Below are 23,322 nucleotides of genomic sequence, written 5' to 3' on the forward strand. Positions count from 1 at the left end.
GACGTGGGGGAATCAATGAGTATAGTGCCATTGCGGATAAAGGGGAGGGGCTTGAGCCTTTTCTTGCTGGCAATGTTCACTTACCTGACAAAGACATGGAACAAATTCCAGCAACAAAAAACATTATGAGGAATGGTCATGGACCCGAAATGTTAACTCTTTTTCTCTCTCCACAGATGCTGCCAGACCTGCTGAGCGTATCCAGCATTTTCTGTCTTTTATGCCTACAGCAATGATTAGTCTCCAAATACCACAGCAACTGTCTTTCGTGGCAGGTATGATTGTGTCCACTGGAATGTTAGGATACACCGCACCAAACCAAAGAGGCAGCGGATTCAAATCCCACCATATGCAAGCGGTGAAACTATAGTCAACAAATTTGGGAACGAATGGGCTGACATCAGCTAAAATGATCATACTATCGAGAGATTAGTTGGTTCACTAATGTCCTTCAGATCTGAACAGTTCAGTGTGTTCTTGACATCGTACACCATTTGAAGGGACCATTCAAGCCAGTATGTTGGAACAACACTGAAGTCCTCAAGCGCAATTTGACCACATTGGACGAATTGAAGAAAGTGTATAAAGGGCAGTTGAACTGCTACTGTCTGTTTGCAGCCCTTCCTAATTCAATTTCACCCCTTTCATTATCTAAGCTTCTGGCTTTAAAAAACCCAGGATTCCATTTGCGTTTTAATTGCTTCAGTGTCAGCCCAGATAACTCTTTTGCTATTCCATATCTCTTTCCAAGTCTTTCGGTGCTCATTAAATTTAACTGAATTCATTTCAACTCGATTAAAACCTCAACCAACCCATCAACAGTAAAAGATAATGGTCATTTATCTCATTGCTGCTTGTGGGATCTTGCACTGTGCAAATTGGTTACCTTTCCCATATTATATTGTCATAGAATCATTGAATCATGGAATCCCTACTGTGTATAAAGAGGCCATACAGCCCATTGAGCCTGCACAGACAAAAATCCCACCCAGGTCCTATCCTGTAACCCCATGTATTTACCCTGCTATGCCTCCTGATGCAAAGGGGAAATTTAACACAGCTAATTAACCTAAAACTCACGTCTTTGGAGTGTGGGAGGAATCTTGATCACCCGGAAGAAATAGACCCAGACATGGGGAGAATGTGCAAACTCCACACAAGCAATCACCCGAGACTAGAATCGAATCTGGGTCCCTGGCGCTGTGAGGCAGCAGTGCTAACCACCTTGACTATACTTCCAAAGTATTTAATAATCCTTAGCTGTAAATTAATTTGGGACATCAGGATGTCAAGAAAACATCATATAAATACGAATTTCCTTTTTTATACTGGGTGTGAAACTTTTGTCAGTGTCAAACTTAATCTGTCATTGAATGTCCAATTCTATAACCAGTCTAAATCATTGTGCAAGTCTTTTCCTGCACCCACTGTCTAGTACTATCCATCTTTCAATGTTGTCAGCACATTTAACGAGTTGCATTTGGCTATGCCATGTAGATCACTTATGTAGTTTAGAAATAACAGAGATGTGAGTACCGAGCCTTTCAGTACTTCTCTCAACACTTCGTCCTAGCTTCACAAATACTTTCTGAACCCACCACTTTCTTATTCTGTTCCATATTGTGGTTTCTGGATTCCAGCTGTTTTAGCAGCATCAAAATACTTGCATGTGTGTTAGGATATGAGATCAGAAACTCCAAGGTACGTTATGAAATTAGACTATTCCCCAACTATTTGCTATTTTTGGCATTGATGTGAGGATATGATGGTTCATGCCAGGCATTATTCTAGGAAGTTTTTATTAAAACAGCTTCAATTAAGAATAGAGTTTAACTGTAACAAATGAATTAGCTTAACATTACCAACTGAACAATACTGAAAGATGACAAGATATAGTTCATAACTGCTAATCTATCCCTATGAGTTCCAATTCAAGCACTTTTCCTCTTACAGACTTGTAACTCCTCCTCAAAATCAATTAGCAAACCCTAGGCTTACATGTTTGTATTTGTTAACAATCCTAGAACTTCTTGAACACCATTGGAGAGAGAGAGAGAAAAACAGAGAGATACTGATCTTCTGACACCTTTAATGGTAGCCTCCAGAGAGAGAGAGACAGATAGACACCTCTTGCTTCTTTCAGGATTCAGGACCAGGCAGGAAATGGACTGTTTCAAAAATAAAGGAAAAACTATGTATCTTCGATACAAACTTCACTACTCCCATTCACACATGACTCTGTCTCTTGTCAATCAATCAAATCAAAGCCCTACACTGAAACCCCAAGGGTTAATTAACACAAATGCATCAACTCTGTTTAAACAAACATATCCCGAGCAAAAATTAGTCATTACCTTACATTTCAACATTTGAGCTGCCTGTTGCCAAAACAAATCAGCACCCTGTAAAACAGAACTGAATTTTAAACTTACCCCTTAAAAAAAATGATAAAAATACATTCCTTAAAGGCATGGTATTGTCATGTGTCAATTTGTTAAAGGAATTCTGTGGCACAGTGGCAAGGATATGAGATCAGAAACCCAAGGTTTCTGCTTCATAGTGCCAGAGACCTGGGTTCAATTCCCGGCTTGAGTCTTTGTCTTTGCAGAGTTTGCACATTCTCCCCATGTCTGGATGGGTTTCCTCTGGTGCTCCAGTTTCCTCCTGCAGTCTGAAAACTGTGCGGGTTAGGTGCATTAGCCATGCCAAATTCTCCCTCAGTGTACCCGAACAGGAGCCAGAGTATGGCGACTAAGGGATCTTCACAGTAACTTCATTGCAGTGTTAATGTGACACTGTGACACTAATAAATGAAAAAAACATATATCAGGAACTCCCGTCTCCACTTTGTGAAATACTCCTAAAGTTAAGGAGATTCCTGAGCAGAACTTTCCCCTTAAAAATTCACATTGACTGTTTCTCATCAAGTTAATGCTATACAAGTAGTCCTCCAGCTTGCAACCGCAGATCAGATTTGTATTTTTTTACCCTTGATAATGATAGCTGAATAGGTCTAGATCCAATTTGTAGCCTTTGTGCTCCTTAACGGATAGTATAAATAAAGGGTAAATAAGGAGAAACTGTTTTCCTAGCAAGAGGACAATAGGCTGTGGATGGGAGAAATTATTCACACAGAGGGTTGCCAAGATCTAGAATTAAAAAATGGTGATACCAGGTTGTTAATTAACTTCCAAGAAGAAACTGGATATGTACATGGAAAGAAAACATTTTCAGGGCTATGAGGGAAGATTAATGGAATCGGACAAGTTTGATAGCACTTTCAAAGAGCCGGAACAGGCATGATAGGCTGATTGGCCTCTTTCTGAACCATAAAGTTACAATAAGCTATGGGTTTATTGGTAAAATCTTTATGTTGTGGCCATCGGGTTTTGATTATCTCTCTAAGATTATGCCAGACCCTGGTCAGATTTTAATCTTTCGAGCTTGTCTGATCTTTAAGATCTTCAAGGTGTTGAATGAAGCCATGGAACAGTCGGATTCTGTTACCCTGTAGGAGGGTACAGTCAGTAACTTGCCTGTCATGAGCAGCCAAAGGGATGTGTTGTTTGATATGATCACCAATCTTTAAGATGTATGGTCTACATACCTGGCAATCCACCAGCACTGAAATCCATATACCACATTATTCAATTCAGTAATAGACAGAATGTTGTTTTGGCTTTCTGACATAAGACAAAGTGCCTTAAAGCCCAGCAACAGTGATCCGATTTGTGCAAAGTCCACACTAAGCCCCTATCGCCCCCACCCCCCCACTTCCCTCTCCCAAGCGCCAGATCCTTTGTAGAGCAAGCACACCTTAATAATGGAGTCCGCAAAGCCCTGTGGGAGGCAAAACCCCCATTCTGCCAGGACCCAACACCCAGTTCCTAAGAATGACTGGGCTGGTTCCCCCTACATCCTCTCAGCTGCCCCTCTCCATTGAACCCCTGGTGGGTAGTGGCGAACTGTGTGCTCACGTTTGATGTCTCTTCAAATGTAGGGTCTCCAGGGTCACATTTTCGTAGAGCTCTTGTAGATCGCGCTGGCATGACATCACACCGATGTAGTTTGCATATTCTATGAAGGGAGAAGAGGAATAGGAAAGGTCACTAACGATATTATAATTCATTAAAATACAATTCCCAACCTTTCTGGGTGGGAACCTCGTTACATCATGGGCAAGGGGCAATGGGCGTGGAAAATTGGGGAACAAGTTCTTGCTGGCGAGAATCTTGTTCCCAACTTTTGCGAGAGTTAAATGATTTCAAGAAGAAAATAGATGAAGTTCTGATAAGAAATGGGTTAAAGGGGTAAGGGGAATAGTGGGGAGGTGGACTTGTGACCAGGGAGAGATCAGGGAAAGGTCAGCCATGATCTGATTAAATGGTGGAGCAGGCTCGAAGGGCTGAACTGCCTACCTCTGCATCTAATTCCTATGCTCCTATGTCCCATGTTTCTATCAGATTTTAGGCCCAAGTCGCCAATTACACTAATGGCTAAAATGTGCTCAAAATTCCCTCCCATGGTCTCTGTAATATGCTGTTTGACTCTACAAGACTGCTGCGCTGCTCTTATCTCTATGGCTGGAGAATCTGCAGGAGGGGAAAGGCAGAATGACTTGCAGTTATATCAATCTGATGAAAGGTCAACTAGTCTTGAAGTGTTGGCTCTATTTTCTCTCCACAGATGCTGTCAGACCTGCTGAGATTTTTCAGCATTTTTCTGTTTTTGTTTCAGATTCCACAGCATTTATCTACGTTTATATTGTGCCTTTCACACTCCCAAAGCACTCAACAGCCAATGTCTTTTATGTGCAGTCACTGTTATAACGTAGAAAAAGTGGAAAACAGTGTATTCACGACAAACTCCCATGACAGTAATGGTAATAAGTATTAGATCATCTGTTTTCAGTATTAGTTGAGGGATGAATATTTTTGGAGAAGCTGGGGCATTGGCCTAGAGTGGATTGGAGATGGTTGACCTTACCACTCCCATTGTACTCTTCTTATTTCACAGAAACAAACTGAAAACAGGCAGCAAACAGAATGAAGGTCCAATTCAGTGTCCACAATTAACATAGGTCATGCACTGATTCCTAAAAAAAAATGTGTTATACATAAAGCTGCCATGGCAACCGGCTAGGGGCTAAACCCTGTGCCAATTCACTGTAACAAAACCACAAATGGAATCCTTTTAGTTTATAAACAATAAGGTATTACATTACTGTGCTTATTCTTAAAGCTACATGGCTTTCTGAATTACTCTGATCAGGAAATGTTCTCTGAGTTTATGAGTCTCTAAAGCTTAATCTGTTGAACATTCTTTTTTTGGGGGGCAGAAAGAAATCTATTGAACTTTTAACTGTAAATATTTTACCAAGTCTGGCAACAAAACCCAGTTGTTAAATACCCCAAGGGTCAAATTCCAGGTGGAGTGAAGGCATCTAATTCTAATGTTACCTACATTCCTAGGGTAACTGAATCCAGTTCTCATCTCTGTTGTTCTTTCACCAGTGTTTACAGTATTAATTTTAGGAAGTCCCCCGAGGTATAGCCTTTGCTTGCTGTTGCTGGATTGAGAGTTGAGCATTATGGTTAGGAGGCAGTATTAATGACGAGAGTAGGTGGAGCTGGGATTGGCAGTTACAAGAGGTAGATGGATTACAGCATCTAATAGATGGGCTAGAATCTTTGCTTAAACTCAAGGGGTCTGGAGTCATACAGTTACTACAGTGCAGAAGAGGCCCCTCAGCCCATCGAGTCTGCATTGACATTAACTACCACGAAAGTTGCACTCATCCCATTTTCTTGCACTTGTCCCGTATCCTTGAATGTCATGATATTTCAAGTGCTTATGCAAATATTTCTTTAAAGGTGGTTAGGTTTCCAGCCTCCATTACCTTCCCAGGCAGTGCATTCCAGATTCCCACCACTTTCTAGGTGAAAATAATTTTTCTCAAATCTCCTCCGAATCTCCTGCCCCTCTCCCTAAAACTCTGCCCCCTCATGATTGACCCCTCAACCAAGGGGAACAGCTGCTCCCTCATAATCTTACGTACCTTAATCATATGCCCATCAGCCTTCTCGACTCCAAAGAAAATAATCCAAGCCTAACCAGCCTCACTTTATAGCTCAAATGCTCCATCCTAGGCAACATCCTGGTGAACCTTCTCTGTACCTGCTCTAGTGCAATCACATCCTTCTGGGATCATTGAGTAGGTTTGCGGTTGCATTGCTTAGTGGAATCAATAATTAGGCTAGGTGAGGCTGGTGTCATTAATTAGACTCGGAGGATTGCAGTTACTGATGAGGTTAGATGGTGCAGTGATCATTAATTGGACAGTATGGGCAAAATTAGATGACTCTGAAAACCATCATGAAATTTGCAATGCATAATCAGAAACCCTTCTGATGCAGGCAGCACTCAAACCTTATGCTGTTTGCTGAACTACCATGACTGCGGCCCATGCCAAGCACACTGTGGATTGATCGCCTGCCTCGGCAGAGGGTCCAAGTACAAATAAGGCTGGGACCGCTTAAAACTGCCCAATGTCAAGCCAAACTGGACCTCTTAAAGGGAGATGCATTCTGGCTGTAGCAGATACTGGGAGTGACTGGGAATAAAGATCTGAGCAGGGAGAACATTGAATAACGACACAACAAAAGAGAGCACATACTCCAGGGTTCCCTAGTGGAACACTGGAGACCTTGGTGCAGGAAGTGAATAAGAGAAGAGAAATTCTCTATCCACAGTGGATCAAGAGGCTCTCAGACAGATACTGCAGAGGCAGATAGCCATCAGTGAGAATGGTACAGCCCTGAGAACCTGGATGAAGTACTGCAAGAAATGTAACAGCTTCACACAAGTGGTCAAAGTCAGTAAATTCATCTTCAAACACAACTGAACCATTGTGGTCTCGCACACTAATCACTTTTCCATTCCCCCTTTCACTCATATACCAACAATCTCTATCAACCACCACTTGGGGCAGCACAGTAGCACAGTGGTTAGCATTACTGTCTCATAGTGCCAGGGATCCAGCTTCGATTCCCGGCAAGGGTCACTGTCTGTGTGGAGTCTGTACATTCTCCCCGTGCCTATGTGGATTTCCTCTGGGTTCTCTGGTTTCCTCGCACAGCGCAAAAGACGTGCAGGTTAGGTGCATTGGCTATGCTAAATTCTCCCTCTGTACATCCGAACAGGTGCCCGAGAGTGACAACTAGGGGATTTTCACAGTAACTTCATTTCAGTGTTAATGTAAGCCTACTTGTGGCCCTATTAAATAAACTTCATATTAACATTCACACATTCACCACAGTCTCACATAATTAGTACTGTTGCAAGCCTCACACTCACAGCTTACATATATTCCAGAGTTTTTTATATATATTCATCCATGGGATATGGGAGTCTCTGGCTGGCCAGCATTTATTGCCCAACCCTCGTTGTCCGAGGGCAGTTAAATGTCCACCAAACTGCTGTGGCTCTGGAGTGACATGTAGGCCAGATTAAGTAAGGATGTTAGATTTCCTTCCCTCAAGGACATTAATGGACCGGATGGGTTTTTCTGACAATCCACAATTGTTTCATGGTTATTAGAAGATTCTTCTTTTTTTTATTGAATTCAAATTCCAGTATTTGCCGTGGCAGAATTCGAACGGGTTTCCAGAACGTTAGCTGGTTTCTGGATTAATAGTCTAGTGATAATACCAATAGGTCATCGCCTCCCCTGTGAAAGCTGAGTCATTCAAATACATCGCCCTACCCTACACTAATAGACTTCCCTCTCCCTTGAAGAATAAAATCAACCACAAGCAGTATCTCCAAACCAATGGGGAACAGACATGGCTGTAAGTCCTTACCTTGATGGGAGGAAATGGTGTACACCATCATTGGAGGAGCCATGATGGAGACCAAGACCATGCTGAATCCATCAAAGACATCTGTAAGCTCCTTTCTAATCCACCTTCTCACATGCCTGTAACCAAGTATATGGTGAGCAGTTGAGTAGGAAGGGGAGGAGGAGGAGGAGGAGGAGAAAGGGAGGATCTATTTTCTGACCAGGATGTCCCTGATTGACTTATCCAACTGTATCCCAGTGACTGCAGTTCCAATTCATCATTTAACAACAGTCCACACCTTACCTTCCCTGTTATTAACCATCATGGTGTCCACTTGGCCACATCACTGAAGGGGGGCACAGGCACAATGGGCTGAATGGTCTCCATCTCTGCTGCATGAACCATGTTTGATGATCGTATGGTTCTAGTACATCATTGATTTGAGTCGGTGAGGCAGCTGGAGCAAGGATTTGATTGCTTGAGCAAGGATTTTATATATTGGTCGTCTCTCACTTTCTATTGAAAGTTTGCTGCTCTCTTTGACAGCTCTTGTGGCCCATTTTATATATAACAACACACTTACAGCACGACTGCAAGTAGGTTCTATTTGCCAATGTGTTCAGCGTCTGCTGTACCTCCGCCCCCACCCACACTCTTGGTGGATTGGACAAGTCTCCTTGACAAAGTGCTGAAGGTTTGACTTGATCTAGAGAACAGTGAGACAACTGTTGGGTTTGTTATTGCATCTGGATTGCTTTCACAATGAAAACAGTTCTATTTTAGTCCCCTTGCAAATGCCAATGGCTTTAAGTGAGAGTTGGTCTGAGCAGAGTTGATATCAGTCATGTTGAAGATGCACACAGAAGTTTAACTTGTCTGTGCTGGGCCTCTGTTGCCAAAGTTTTTTCTAGGAACTGAAGCACATTTTTCTTGGAGATGGTGAGACGGGGTGGGAATGGTGGGCTTGGGGGGCAATGGGGAGTGAGGGGTGGATTACAAAACTAAACATTTATTTGGAAAAATGTCTCAGCTGGTCTCTGAAGATTTTGTCAATGGAGAGCTCAGAGTTTGGCTGCACACCAGTACAATGAGTGCAGGGTAATGATAAAATTCTGATGGACAGTCTTTACTGAGTTTTCCAGTTTGAGATAGAAGCAGGTGCTCAGGAAAAATGGCCCTGCTGGGGCCTAGTTCCCAAAACCCTGGCAACACCTGCCTAATTGACTTTCCTTCATATGGATGTAGACAGTGAGTGTCACTATGACCGAGGAGCAATCTCACAACCCAAACCAATTTGCCCGGCACCCGTAAACAGAGTTCACTCAGTAATTGGTGGCTGATTTTTATCCCGCCCTCCCTAACTCAGGGATTCTAAGGCTAATTGTAGCTGACCTGGTTGAACTCAGCAAGGAACAATGATTGAACCCGATGTGTTTGACTAAGTATCACAGCAACTGTACATTTACAATGAATCCCCTTTGGGCCCTCGCAGCAGCTAGGTTTGCAATAGACCAGGCCCTTCATTGGCAATCAACACCATAATTCGTAAACCAGATTTTGGGTGTCATCATTTTTTGGTTTTATTGGACAATTTTGGTCCTAATTATGCTAAGTAGTAAATTAGCACTAGGAGATACAACGGGTTGTATTCGGGACAAAGAGGACGATCTATGCTGAGATGTACAGGGCAAGCCTAGAATACTTAATAAGTACTTTGTATCAGTAGTGAATGAAGCTGACAAAATGTTAGTAGAAGCCAAGGTGATAGATGTAATGGATAGGGTGAAAATTGAGAGGTAGGAAGTACTGAAAAGGTTGGCTGTGCATATATCACCTGGTCCAGATGGCTTGCATCCCAGGTTGGTAAAGAAAGTGGAGGCGGTGATAGCAGGAAGGCTTGCTATAATCTTTCAATCTTCCTTAGATACAGGACAGGTGCCAGAGGAATGAAGAGTGGCAAATGTGACACCCTTATTCAAGAAAGGGTGCGAAAATATTCCTGGTAACTACGGGCCAGGTACTTTGTCATCAGCAGTGGTAAGGTCTCCGAAACAATAATTAGGGCCAAAAAGCAATAGCAGTTGGAGAGGTTTAAATTAATTCAGGAGAACCAAGCATTGGTTTGTGAAAAACAGATCCGACTTTACTAATAAGGGAGTTTGATGAAGGAAATACCATGGAGGTTGTCGATATGGATGTTAAGAAAACATTTACCAAAGTACCAGATAAATGGCTCGCGAACAAAATTGAAGTTTAAGGAATAGAAAAGTTCAGTGTCAGCATAGATTTAAAAAAATTGGCTTGTAGACAGAAAACAGTGAGTCAGAGCAAATGGTTATTTTTAAGACTGGGGAATGGAAGACGGTGATCTTCCGCAAGGGTTAGTTCCAGGATCACTGCTTTCTTTGATATATGTAAGTGACTTACATATTGGAACGCAAAGTTAAATGTCAAAATTTGCTGATGATCGCAAACTTGGAAGAGGGGTAGACGATGAGGATGACACAAATGGACTGCAGCAGAGTACAGATAGGCTATCAGGCAAGTGACAGATGGAATTTATTACAGAGAAGTGTGAGGTGATGCATTTTGGAAGAAGGGTTCGGAACAGGCTATATAGACACTTTTCTGGGACCTGCGAAGTTCTTGTGCGTAGATCTTTGAAATTGGCAGGATATATTGAGAGGGTGGTTAGCCAAGCTTATGGATCATGGGTTTCATAAATAGAGGTATTGAGGACAAAAAGCGGCAAAGTTATGCTGAACATTTATAAAGCTGTAGTTAGGCCACATCTAGAGTATTGCACCCAGTTTTGGTTGCCATACATTAGGAAGGATGTGAAGTTCCTTGGGGTGCAGAGGAGGGAATTGTTCCAGAGAAGGAGAGATCTTAACTACAGTGCTGGGTTGTTCTTTTTGGAACAGAGGAGACTGAGGGGAGATTTGATCGAGGTGGACAAGATTATGGCAGGTTTAGATGAAGTAGACAATAGCTGATGGGACAGGGACAGAGATTCAAGGTTTTGTACAAGAAATGTAAGGGAAATATAAAGAATGTTTTCACACAGTGACTTGGTAGTGGCTTGGAGTTTGTTCACAATGAGAAGCAATGGTGGTCAATGAATTTTAAAGGAGATTGGATTGGCACTTGAAGGAAATAATCTTGCTGGGCTACACACATGCGCGCGCGCACACACAAACACACACACAAGCGTGCGCACACACAAAAACATATGCATACACACACGTGCCAACACATACCCCATTAAAGGGCAGCAGTGAGCATGCTCAGAATCTCCACCCTGCCCAGCCACAGGCTGAATTTTACAGATATTAAAAATCAATTTCATACAACAGCTCCCTGCACCCTGTTACTTTACAAACTTCTGTGCAGTATACTTAACCAAAAAAGATTGAATTATCCTGTTTCTAAGTGATTAGCTACACTTCTGGAAAGTGAATGTTTAGTTATTTCTGATGTGCAGAATTACATGTCTTTGACTGGCATATGAGATGATGCCATTGATAGAACTCATTTCATTCAGCAGCCAAACTGTGTTTGGATGAAAGTGTGAGTTCCCCACTCGGTTTGCTCTGTCTTATCCTTCTAACCCCTGAACACCAGCTAAAGCTAATCATCATTTTGTTTTAAATGACAACCCCCACGATGAAATGGCTCATTACAAGCTGTCGGTATCTTAAATGTCTAGGCTGGGTCAATCTAAAATAATGAGAGACTGGAGGGGGATAAAATGTCCATTTGACCAAGTAGCTGAGGACTGATTTTCTGATTCCTACATGAATGTTCATTGCTTGTGAGGACTGGTTCTGAATTTGGTTCAGTTGTATATTGGAAAACCTATATGTCTATATCTACTATTCAAGTTATGCAGTGTAAATTTAGGATGGCACGGTGGCACAGTGGTTAGCACTGCTGCCTCATAGCTCCAGGGACGCAGGTTCAATCCTGACCTTGGGTGACTGTCTGTATGGCGTCTGTACATTCTCCCCATGTCTGCTTGGGTTTCCTCTGGGCACTCTAGTTTCCTCCCACAATCCAAAGATGTGCAGGTTAGGAGGATTGGCCAAGCTAAATTGCCCCTTAGTGTCCCCAGATGTGTAGGTTAGACGGATAGGAAATACATGGGATTACAGGAATAGGGTGGGAAGAGGACCCCAGTACAGCACTCTGTCAGTGAGTCTGCCCAGACTCAATGGGCTGAATGGCCTCTTCTACACTGTAGTGAATCCATGATCCTATTGACTCGAAATGCCTTTTGAAAATAACTTAATCTTTCTTTTCTTTTGGGGGTGTGGTGTGGTGGTGTCAGGCATCGATCCCTTCACCTGACTCTGGCAGTGAGGTATTCCTGGAACGATTGGGTAATCATGGGCCAAGTGGTGAAGTGGAGGAGGGTGGACAGAGTTCGACAATGCCCTGCTGCATTATGCCTGCTTACCTTTTTCAGAGACCTCTAATGATTTCCTTATGGACTATTGGTTATGTCTCACAAGGCTGGAACAATTGGGCAAAGCAAGCAGGACATTCACTTTGCCCACTTGCAGACCGATTTCAATCAGTTGGTATTAAGGTTACCGATTTGCATCAGCGAGATGCCGACTGTCTGTTTCAGGCGAGTCCCCTGTACTCCTCAAAGTTGTCAGCCTCCGATTTGGCAGCTAGAACACCTTTTGTCCTCTGCAGCAGAACCTGAGAGCTGCCCCAAGGCCCAAACCTCTCCCTCCCACTGCTAATTTACCACCACCTTTTGGGCGCAACAGTGCTGAACGTTTCCCCGGCTGAGCTTGAACTTCCTCTTCAGCCATGATTTGAGGATTTAAATTTGTGAGGATTATTAGCTCTTTGGCTTTAATTTCACCCATTCACGGATCACCGGGAAACAGGCTGCTGAAGCAGTGCTATGGCTCCCCCATTGTGCCAAATGTGTATTTGCATATCATTGCACCTTTTCTGCAACATGAGAAAGCAGTCAGTTTGGTTCACTCCGACTTTGTGCTGGAGTTTGAATCCAGGCCAATAACTGTGCCCATTGCTGAGGTGATGCAGTTATAGAGCTATGTTATTTCTAACTCATGCGATACCAGGACAAAGGGCCAAGTTTAAATATTGTCAGAGCAAGTCAGAGCGAGCTCATGTTGGCATCTGAATGGTGTCATATGCTGACTTGGCCATGGTTGCAGCTGTTATTTGATCCATTGTTGGGGGAAAAAAAAATTGCATTCTTAATCATTGCCATTCCTGCCCTTGAGTACTACAAACCTACTAACATTCCACTTGAGGACTAGTTATATCTTCGAAAACCAGTTTGTCTACAGTAAGACCATCCTTTTTTTCATTTTCTCATGGAATATGGACATTGTTGGCCAGACCAGTATATATTATCCATTCACAATTGCATTAGAGAAAGTAGTGGTGAGCCACCTTCTTGACAGCAAAGATACTAAGGGATATGGGCCAAAGACAGATTATGGAGTTAGGCCATAGATCAGCCACGATCCTATTGAATGACGGGACAGGATCGATGGACTGAACAGCCTACTCCTGTTCCTCCATCCCAACTTCAGAGAAGGCATGGACCACATCACTAGTGGCAGCAAATGTGACACTGGCCATAATCATTGATGGGTCTGGCTCCTTCCAGGCAGAGGTTGGAAGTGTTTGCAGTATTTCATAGTTTGCTGTGCAGTATTGCATGAGGAAACACCCTCTGTTAACTCATAGCCAACCAGATTTCATTCCCTTTTATTACAGAGAAGCCGGTGGAGTGAGAACAAGGCATCGTACAGAGTGCAAGTGACCACATACATGTTGCTTTGAGAGTACCGCGTGCCAATTCTGCCCTAGGTTGCAACTAGAAGGATTTGACACTCTCAGCATCCAGATAGTATGAGGACATAAGCAGAGAATCAAACTGGTCCATGCCCAATGTCCTGACACCTTCACTCGGCGGCAGTCTGCTGTGCTATTCCCTATCTGTATTTGAACCCAAGGGGTTGTCGCTGGAGGATATCTGTTGACAATATGGCTGAGGACATGGGTGTGCAGTGGCATATGTGCAGCAATGGACCTGCCAAGAACGACCAGCACTCTGTCCTTGATGGGGGGGTTGCACCTGTACCTCTCTGGTTAGCTCCTGCTGCCTCCTGTCATTAGCTGCCTTGTCCTGAAAGAGAGGGGGGAGGTTTTCAGTGAGTGTCATGTAATCCATTCGTCTAACGTGACTGTCATGGTTGAATAGCTGTCAATGTATTTAAGCTGTACGATGTTGATGTGAGGCATGCAGCAGTGCCTTGTGTAAGGGTACAACAGAGTATATGTGGAGCCAGGAATGAGTCCTGACTGATAGAAATTGTTAGCAGATGAGTGATGGCAACATAGGTAATTGAAGAATGGCTGAAGCTTGTGGTATGACCACATAACTGTAAGACGTAAGAGCAAAATTAGGCCATTCGGCTCACTGAGTCTTCACCCCTACTCAATGAGATCATGACTGATGTGATATAATCCTCAACTCCACTTTCTCACCTTATCCCCATATTACTTGATTCCCTTACTGATTAAAAATCTGTCTATCTTTGTCTTGAATTTACTTAATGACCCAGCCACTACAGTCCTCTGCAGTAAAGAATTCCACAGAATTGCTACTCTCTGCAATAAGAAATTCCTCTTCATCTCTGTCTTAAATGAGTGATCCCTTGCTCTAAAAATATCCCCTCTGGTCCTAGACGATTTCACAAGTGGAAACAACCTCTCAGCATTGATCCTGTGAAGCCCTCCTTCTTCTAAACTCTGGTAAGTACAGGCCCAATCTACTCAACCTCTCCTCATAAGGAAATCCCTCCATTCTCCGGATCAACCTAGTGAACCTACTCTGGAATGTCTTCATTGCTAGTATATCTTCCCTTAGATAAGGGAATTGAAACTGTTCACAGTATTCCAGTTATGTTCTAACTAGAGACTTGTATAGTTTTAGCAAAGCTTCCCTATTTTATACTCCATTCCCTTTACAATAATGACCAACATTCCATTTGCAATCATCAGTGAACATCTCCACCTCTGATCTTATATTGGAGGGAAGATCACTGATGATGCAGCTGAAGATGGTTGGGCCTAGGACACTACTCTGAAGAATTCCTGCAGGAAGTCCTCGAAATGAGATCATTGAACTCCAACAATGATAACCATCTTCCTTTGTGCCAGGTATAACTCTAACCAGTGGAGAGTTTCTCCCTGAATCCCATTGACTCCAGTTTGTCAAGGGTTACTTGATGCCATACTTAATCAAATGCTGTCTTGGTGTCAAGAGCAGTCACTTGGAGCTTGCCTCTTGAGTTCAGCTCTTTTGTTCTTGTTTGGACCAAGAGCTGAGTGGCTCTGGCAGAACCCAAAGTGGGTGTCTGTGAGCAGGTCATTGCTGAGTAAGTGCTGGATAGCACTATTGATGTCCCCTTCCACCACTTTGCTGATGATTGACACGACTATACTAAAGACTCATAGTGATTTTCAACAATGATCCAGGTGTGAACTTACATTAGCTCCAATCTGATCTGCAACAAACACTTCCAGGCTGAAAGATGGTCAGTCAAGCCATGACCCAATGTACACCAATGTGATTCCATTTTGACAGAGACTAACATTCTTGGTAATACAAGAAAATTAGCAGTAATTTCCAGCGGGGTGATTATCAAAGTGTGACTGCACTTTGTACCGTACTTAAGCAATTACAGTGCCATCAAACATTGAATTGCGACATCCCTATAATTAAATTTGCAGCTCTTCCCATTGGCATCTTATCTCACCTTCCTCTGTATCTGTGCATTCCTTGTGTAGAGGCTGATTGATGTCTATTGGAGGCAATAAACCCATCACAAAGCTCTGAACAGAGCAGCCAAGCAGTGTGAAAATCTCTTCTCTCTGATGGCTATTATAGTGAGCAGGTTGATACAGAGGGGAATGTACCTATCAGGGATATACCAATCTGAGGGTAACATTATGAGGACAAGTTGCATAAAATTGTCTTGTAATCCATTGAGTATGCAAGAGGAGTGATCTGATCGAGGAGTTCAAAATGTTAAAAAAAATACATTTATTAGGATAGATACAGAAAAACTAGTTCTTCTGGAGGGGGAATCAAGAACATATAATCTCAAAATTAGATCTAGACTATTCAAGAGCAAAATCAGGAAACATGCCTTCACAAATTGTCTGAAAGAAATGTAGAACTCACTCCCAAAAAGGCAATGAATGCTGGGATAGTAATTAATTTCCAGGCTGAGATTTATAGATTTTTTTTGTTATGTAGAGGAGTTTAAATGGAATTGAGCTGCTAATCAAATATTGGAGCAGAAACGAGGGGATGAATGGCCTACTCCTTGTCAAAATGTTCCTACATTCCTACATATGCATCCAGGAATGATATTGGATAAGACAGGCAAACGGGAAATGCATGTTGGTTAAGTGTTTGTAAGAAACTTGCATATTCCTTACTGAGATAATGAGAAAAATTGCAAACGGAGCAAACAGCTTAACACAAAAGTCCATCAGCATGTTAAAATCAGTTTAAAATTTCTGTCGAGATTCTTCAACAGAGTAGGCCCATTCAGGCTGAAGAAGTCCCATGATAGGAGTGGCCGAAACAAAGAAAGGAGGGGGTTAAAATGGAGAGGGATCAAGCGGATGCAACAACGAAGTAGGAAAACTTCCACTAAAATAGCGGACACTGGATTTTCACACAAACATACTAAGTGCTCTCAGGAAATCTGTTCATCGGCAACGTTAATGGAAATGCTAACTTATTCATAGGGGGGAGTGCAACGAAGGTTTACAAGGTTCATTCCTGGGATGATAGTTCTGTCACAGAGGAGAGATTAAGTTGGTTAGGATTGTAGATTCATTGGAATTCAGAAGAATGAGAGGAGATTTCATAGAAACGTATAAAATTGAAACAGTTTTATACAGGGTAGATTCAGTAAGAATGTTCCGATGGAGGGGAGTCCAGAACTAGGGGTCATAGTTTGAAGATAAGGGGTAAAGTGATTAGGACTGAGATGAGGAGAAATGTCTTCACTCAGAGTGGTGAACGTGTGGAATTCACTACCACAGAAAGTAATTGAGACCAAAACTTTGTGTGATTTCAAGAAGAAATTAGATATAGCTCTTGGGGCTAAAGAGATCTAGGGATGTTGGGGGGAAGGTGGGAATCAGGATATTGCTCAGCCATGATCAAAATGAATGGCAGAGCAGGCACAAAGGACTGAATGGCCTTCTCCTACATGTTTCTGTATATGAATTCAAACATCCTAATTTTATATATCAAACTATTAGTATTTTTGAACCTTTGACCTCTACCTACAGCAATTTCATTGATTTCCTTTGGTCAATGCTATGTTCTGTGCACATAAATCACAGCTGAATTCTCCAGTCTTATCAGCCCTGCCAGCAAGAATGTAGAATTTGGCACATAGCCAAAACTCCATTCACTGCAGCGGGACTGGAGAATCCCAAGCCACAGGCGAGGTCAGAGAATTCCAACCCACAAATCGGTTCCTCTGAATCTACTGGACAGCAAAATGACTGAGTACCTCTACCAACCTTTGAAACACTGGTATTTGCTCGGTCTAACTTCTTTCTACCTTGTTGTCTGGGATAGCTGTAGAATTCTCCAAGAGGGGGAAAGAGTTAAAATGAACATGAATCCAGGTATTGTGATTTGCGAAAATCTCATGTCCCTTCTTTACTCCTGGGTACCTAAACTATGAGGTCAGAAAAGGGCTAGATTGATGTGGACTGTCAACGGTTATCCAGCTGGACTGATGAGAAGTTTCCAATAGCTGCCAGCTTCCCCTGATGTGCACTGTGAATCTCACCAGTCTTTACTGACAGGCACTGCCAACTGTGACCAACTAATGTTGATGGCTACTCTCAGCCTTTGCCAGCCTAGAGCAACAAGCTCTACAAGTAAAAGCCAGCCTGGACTGATGTGCAATGATTCCCTGCCAGTCTGGACTGGTCTGCGCTGTGATGGGCTGCCAGGACACTGAAAACAGCTACCGGTCCCGACTTTGGGAATGACTGCCGATGCGAAAGAGTGGCCAATGCCAACAACATGCCTCCCGCACTGGACATTATCAGCAGCCACTGACTTTTACATTTGGCATTCACTGCGAGTCTCTGGCATCCTTCGCATGATAGGTACTGAATGGCTGCCAGTCTGGAAATGAATGCCAGTTTGGGCTTAAGGGACTGCCAGCGGCCACCACCCTTTATTGATGGGCAATGGCTTCATGCCAGCCCAAACTAATGTGCACCGCAAATATTTGTTGCTATGGGCGGAAGGACCTGGGAAGGGATTGACACTGCGAAGAGCTACCTGTATCCAAAGATGGACACAAGCAGTATCTGGCAGATCGGACTGGTTGGCACAGGCAGCACCTGCAGTCCAAACTTATGGGCACCTTATACTGCTAGTTGTCTGAAACATTGGGCTCTGTGGACAGTTGTCAGTCTATTTAGCTGGCCACTGATAACTGCAGCAGAATACAATGCCTATCTGTGATTAGCGAAAGGAATTAAAACCCCAGTTTCGCTCGTTCATTCTGAAAAGAGACCACAGGAAGGGCGGTAAATCTACTGATCACCTGAGGTGAAGCTTCCACATGTCGAAAGGCACTGTTGCTTTTGTAATGGGGTGAGCGGAGGGACTCCTTGCTGACTTTGTCATACACATTACCGTGTTCGTTTTAGTATGTGTTTCACAATGTAAGTACACCTTGTGTACAAAAGAAAGCCATAAATATGATGTGCTTTTGTGTTTTTGAGAACAGCTGAAAAGGACCTGTCTATGTTTTATCTAAAAGGGGACACGCATCACAAGCCCGGAACAAATGCTTTTTGTGGCTGTTTTCTTCCCTTCCTTTCTTTGTAGCCACTGATTCCTCAGGTGCTTCTTTATTCCCTGGACAGAACTCATTGTGTTCACTGCTTGTTGCAATATCGAATTTTCTCAGGATGAAGGACAAACGAGGCCAACCTGCAAGACTTGGAGCAGAATCTTCCTCTTTGTAACAATGGTGACAGAGACCTCTGCCCACCCCTTGCCTGCTTCCTGATCCCTGCCAATTTCCTAGGCTCAGGCTCTCCATCACAACAGAGTCAGGCACCCAGAGATTGCAGTAGCAGTGTTGCTGCACTACACGTTGGCCATCAATACTAATCCAAGAACTAAAGTTTAAAAGAAAACAGCTCCCTTTGAATTTGCTGTTTTGACTGAGTCAATCATATTGTAATTGGCAAGGCAGCCTTTGCAAATTTAATAGCCCCTGAGCTCATGGCCCATTGCAACAGTGATCGTTAGAAATGCACCGATGTTCCGAATGGCCAGTGTTGTGAAGCTGAAAGTGACAGCAGAATACAATATATTTTCTCATCATTTTTATTTTATTCTGAGATCACCGCCCACCCCACCTGGTCTGCAGACTTCATCCCTTGCTAGTCAACACCTCCATAGAGCACCTACCCTGTCAATCAGCCCCTGTGCAGAGCTCCCCGCCTTGCTTCTCCATCTTGCAGAGCTCTCCAACCCCCCCATCCCTGCAGAGCTCTCTTTGACCATCCCCTCATCATTGTCCCAACACCACTCAGGCCCCACCCCCTTCAGGCTCCACCCTCCCTTGGCACAGCCCTGGCACAGAGTGCCTGGTGGACAGTGCCAGGCTGACACTGCCTCACGGACACCGTCCAGCCATGCCTGTGACCACCCAGGGACTTCAATGTCCTAAGACTCCCTCTCCCCCACCACTGGCAAGGGGAGGGGGGGTTCGCAGGGTGGTGGTGGTGGCGGGTGGGGGTTTGGGGGGGCGGTGTGGAGAGCTCTGCAAGGTGGAGAGGCTGGTCCCCATGGATGGGATATCTGGGAGGCAGGAAGCGGTATTTCATTGATATTTAAATTGGATTCACGCCTGGCGCAAAAGTCTTGTGTGCAATCTTCCGAGTCCACTGCACCAATCAACTGCACAGCGGACCGAATGATCACGCCCATTGTATGCCTGATGTGAAATCTCAAAAGTGACCTCAGAGACGGAGAGCTGATGGTATGATTCCCTGCACAGTTCCCCTCTTCTGCAATAATGGAGCCAGTGAGGCTATTCAGTCGCTCAGTTCCTGAGATGACACTCATTTGAAGAAAATAATTTAAGCCGGGAGGGGAGGGGCTTTGAGGTTGTAGTTGGCGAACCAGAGCTTCTTACCTCCACGCTCTGGACCCAGAGACATAAAATTAAAAGAAACATCCCTGATTCCTGGCTGCAGTATTGCGTTATGAATTGAGTTTTATAAATCAACCTAATTTACAGTGACTATAGATCAAAAGCAATCTCTAATTTAGTGTGAATTAGCGATCAATTGGGAAATTGGCACATCGTTTCTGAGGCCCTTTTGAGATTGGAATAGAATTGAAGACACTTTGTGAACTGAATATGTCAACTGTGGCTGCATTCTCACCTCTTGGGTCAGAAGGCTTTGGGTTCAAACTCCACTCCTGAGCGTTGGCATATGATACTGGCATGGCAGTGCAGAACTGAGGGTGTGCTACATTGCCTAAAATACTTCATCTTTTAGAAAAGATATTAGTCCAGGTCTCAGATGTCCACCCAGTTGGGCATAAATGATCACAATGCACTAATTGGAGAAGAGCAGAGGAGCTTCTCTTGTGCCAGTATCAGATGATTTGGTCTTTTATTTCATTGCTTGTAGCGGGAGTATGCTGTGTGCAAATTAGCTGCCACATTTCCAACACTTCAAAAATACTGCATTGGTCACAAAGCACCTTGGGACATCTAAGATGTTATAAGTGCAAGGCTTTCTTTCTGCTTTGCTCTGTATCTGATTATCCAGTGCTTTAACGAGGAGTGATTGATGCAGAAGTTTCACTTTGCAGCTAATCGTGTGTGATAGGTGAAATACTGTGCTTGAAATGTTCACTTTTTTTATTGTTTTGACATTCATTCGGTGACATTTTCTGAGTCACTGGGTGTGGCAAACAAGAGAAAAACAATAACAGCAGTAAAAGGTTTAATTTAAAGAAGGTGCATCCTGGAAAGACTGTCAGATTATTCCAGTAAGAAGAGTTTCCACATAAAAGTGCTGATATTTAGACAACAACAGAAGGCTCTTTAGTAAAACAAAGTGTGATCACTACTTTTGTTCATGGAATCTTAGAACCCTGACAGTGCAAAAGAGGCCATTCAGCCCATTGAGTCTGCACCGACAGTCTGACAGGGTATCTTACACAGACCTTACCACCGTAACTCGGCACAATTCCCATGGCTAATCCACCTAACCTGCACATCTTTGGATTGCTTGGTATTGTTTTGTAGCAGTTTTTCTTGAAACCGTGTACTTTGTATCTTAGTTGCTGTAGGAAGCAATAAAGTAATTTTAACACAATTTATTTAATTTCTATGACATTTGGTCTGATGAAAAATGGTATTTTCTGACAGTTCACTTATTCACTAACAATGATGTTGTCCTGGTCCCTGCTGACATCATTTGTGTGGTAAATAAATGTTATTTTCGACTGCCCCTGGCCATACCTAACAGGGAGGGAGGGAGAAAGACAGAGAACATGTCAGTGTGCTGAAAATAAAAGGAAACACACCTTTCTTGTCTTAGCCTTCACCCTGTAATCTTGTTACAACTGCTAACACTGGAACAGGACTGGCCCTTGGTCCTGAATGGAAAATATTCCGTTCTCTAACACCCCCACACAAAAGGTAAAAATAAAGTTCTGAGATTCGCCAGTCATGATGTTGAGGCAGATTCACGATCTGAGGGGACCTGCAGAATTTCCTGTCCACTATGACCCAGATAGGCCTCAGCAGAACCTGGATTGAGAGTTGGTAAGGCCTGTAAAAGGACAATGGCCTTTACTAGAGAGGAGGGGACACTGGCCAGAAATGTAATACCCTGCCTGCCACAGGGGTGGGGGAGGTGGGGTGAGGGACAGACCATGGAAAGGTCTTGCTCATTCCAAAACCGTAAAATCCCACCCATTGGTCTACTCTGAGGAGACGCAAGGACTGAGTTGGGTGTCAACCTTTTTCTGATTGTTTTATTCATGCTGATATCTGTGGACAATTGGACAGTTTGTCTGCGCCTGCTTTGCTTTGAGACTAAATTATGTTGCAAGGCACTACATCCCTCAACTGCCGAGGCAAATTTCCGCATCCCCCAGATATGAAATAGGGTATCTGAGACATTGGGCAAAGTTGGTAAAGTTCTTCTCCACCACACTGTCAGTAATTTTGAAGCTGTTAGTAGGTAAATGATGTAATTATAAGGTAGGTGGCCTGAAGTAATGAGCTCAGAGTGCTTTGGGCACAGCCATAAAACACGGCAGAAAAACGTCACCAACAATTAAATGGAGCAAAAGGAAATGATATATGACACCCAGTGGTGCCGCTGCATGGTAGATTGAGTTAAAGTGTAACATCCATGATTTATCTACAGGATTACACACGAGCAGTTTAATAATCAATTAATGATATGTAAACAGTAAATTTGTACCAAGTGAGTCTGGTCGCCACATTACAGGAAGGATGTGGAGGCTTTGGAGAGGGTGCAGAAGAGGTTTATCCAAATGCTGCCTAGATTAGAGGGTATGAGCTATAAGGAAAGGCTAGAGAAACTAGGGTTGTTTTCTCTGGAATGGCTGAGGGGAGACCTGATCGAAGTCTATAAAATTATGAGAGGCATACATAGAGTTCCCAAAGTTGAAATGTCTAACACTAGCGGCCATGCACTTAGGATTTGGGGTGGCATGGTGGCTTAATGGTTAGCACTGCTGCCTCACAGTGCCAGGGACCTGGGTTCAATTCCAGCCTTGGGTCACTGTCTGTGTGGAGTTTGCACATTCTCCCGTGTCTGCGTGGGTTTCCTCTGGGTGCTCTAGTTTCTTCCCACAGTCCAAAGATGTACACGTTAGGTTTATTGGCCATGCTAAATTAACCCTAGTGTCAGGGGGATTAATAGGGTAAATGTGTGGGGTGACAGGAATAGGGCCTGAGTGGGATCATGGTCGGTGCAGACTCAATGGGCTGAATGGCCTCCTTCTGCACTATTGGGATTCTAAGATGAGAGAAAGAATGTTTAGAGTGGTAGGTGTCTGCAACACAGTGCTAGGGGTGGTGTTGCAGGCAGATATGATAGGGCTGTTGAAGAGGAATATGGACCAGGGGCAGGCTGAAGGGATTAGTTTAGTTTGGCATTTGCACAACATTGTGGGCTGAAGGGCCTGTTCCTGTGCTGTATTTTTTCAATGTTCTATAACAGTATTTTAAAATTAACACTGATATAAAAAAAGACAGAGAAATTGTATCAGTCGTGGCTCAGTTGTAGCAGTCTTTGTTTGAGAAGGGTAGCAAGGAAAAGCATGGGAACTACAGGCTGGTAAGCCTCATATGGT

The 23,322-nt window shown here is 43.4% G+C and overlaps 1 protein-coding gene across 3 annotated transcripts in view; it reads right to left on the minus strand.

Moving 5' to 3' along the window:
- Nucleotides 1–23,322, minus strand: part of LOC145356074 (uncharacterized) — a 182,349-nt gene that overhangs the window by 103,181 nt on the left and 55,846 nt on the right. For 2 of the 3 annotated variants that reach the window (XR_013889061.1, XR_013889062.1), the window contains exon 2: nt 3,978–4,077. Coding sequence is in view for 1 of the 3 variants with exons in the window: in XM_080208681.1 (XP_080064807.1) it covers nt 3,978–4,077; nt 7,863–7,923 (161 nt within the window). In the remaining 2 variants the exon portion in view is untranslated. Of the gene's footprint in view, nt 1–3,977; nt 4,078–7,862; nt 7,979–23,322 lie in introns of all 3 variants that reach the window. The other variant, XM_080208681.1, reaches the window with a different exon arrangement.

Source organism: Carcharhinus amblyrhynchos, chromosome 20 (genome assembly GCF_965287045.1).
Source record: "Carcharhinus amblyrhynchos chromosome 20, sCarAmb.v2.hapA, whole genome shotgun sequence".
Taxonomy (NCBI): Eukaryota; Metazoa; Chordata; class Chondrichthyes; order Carcharhiniformes; family Carcharhinidae; genus Carcharhinus; species Carcharhinus amblyrhynchos.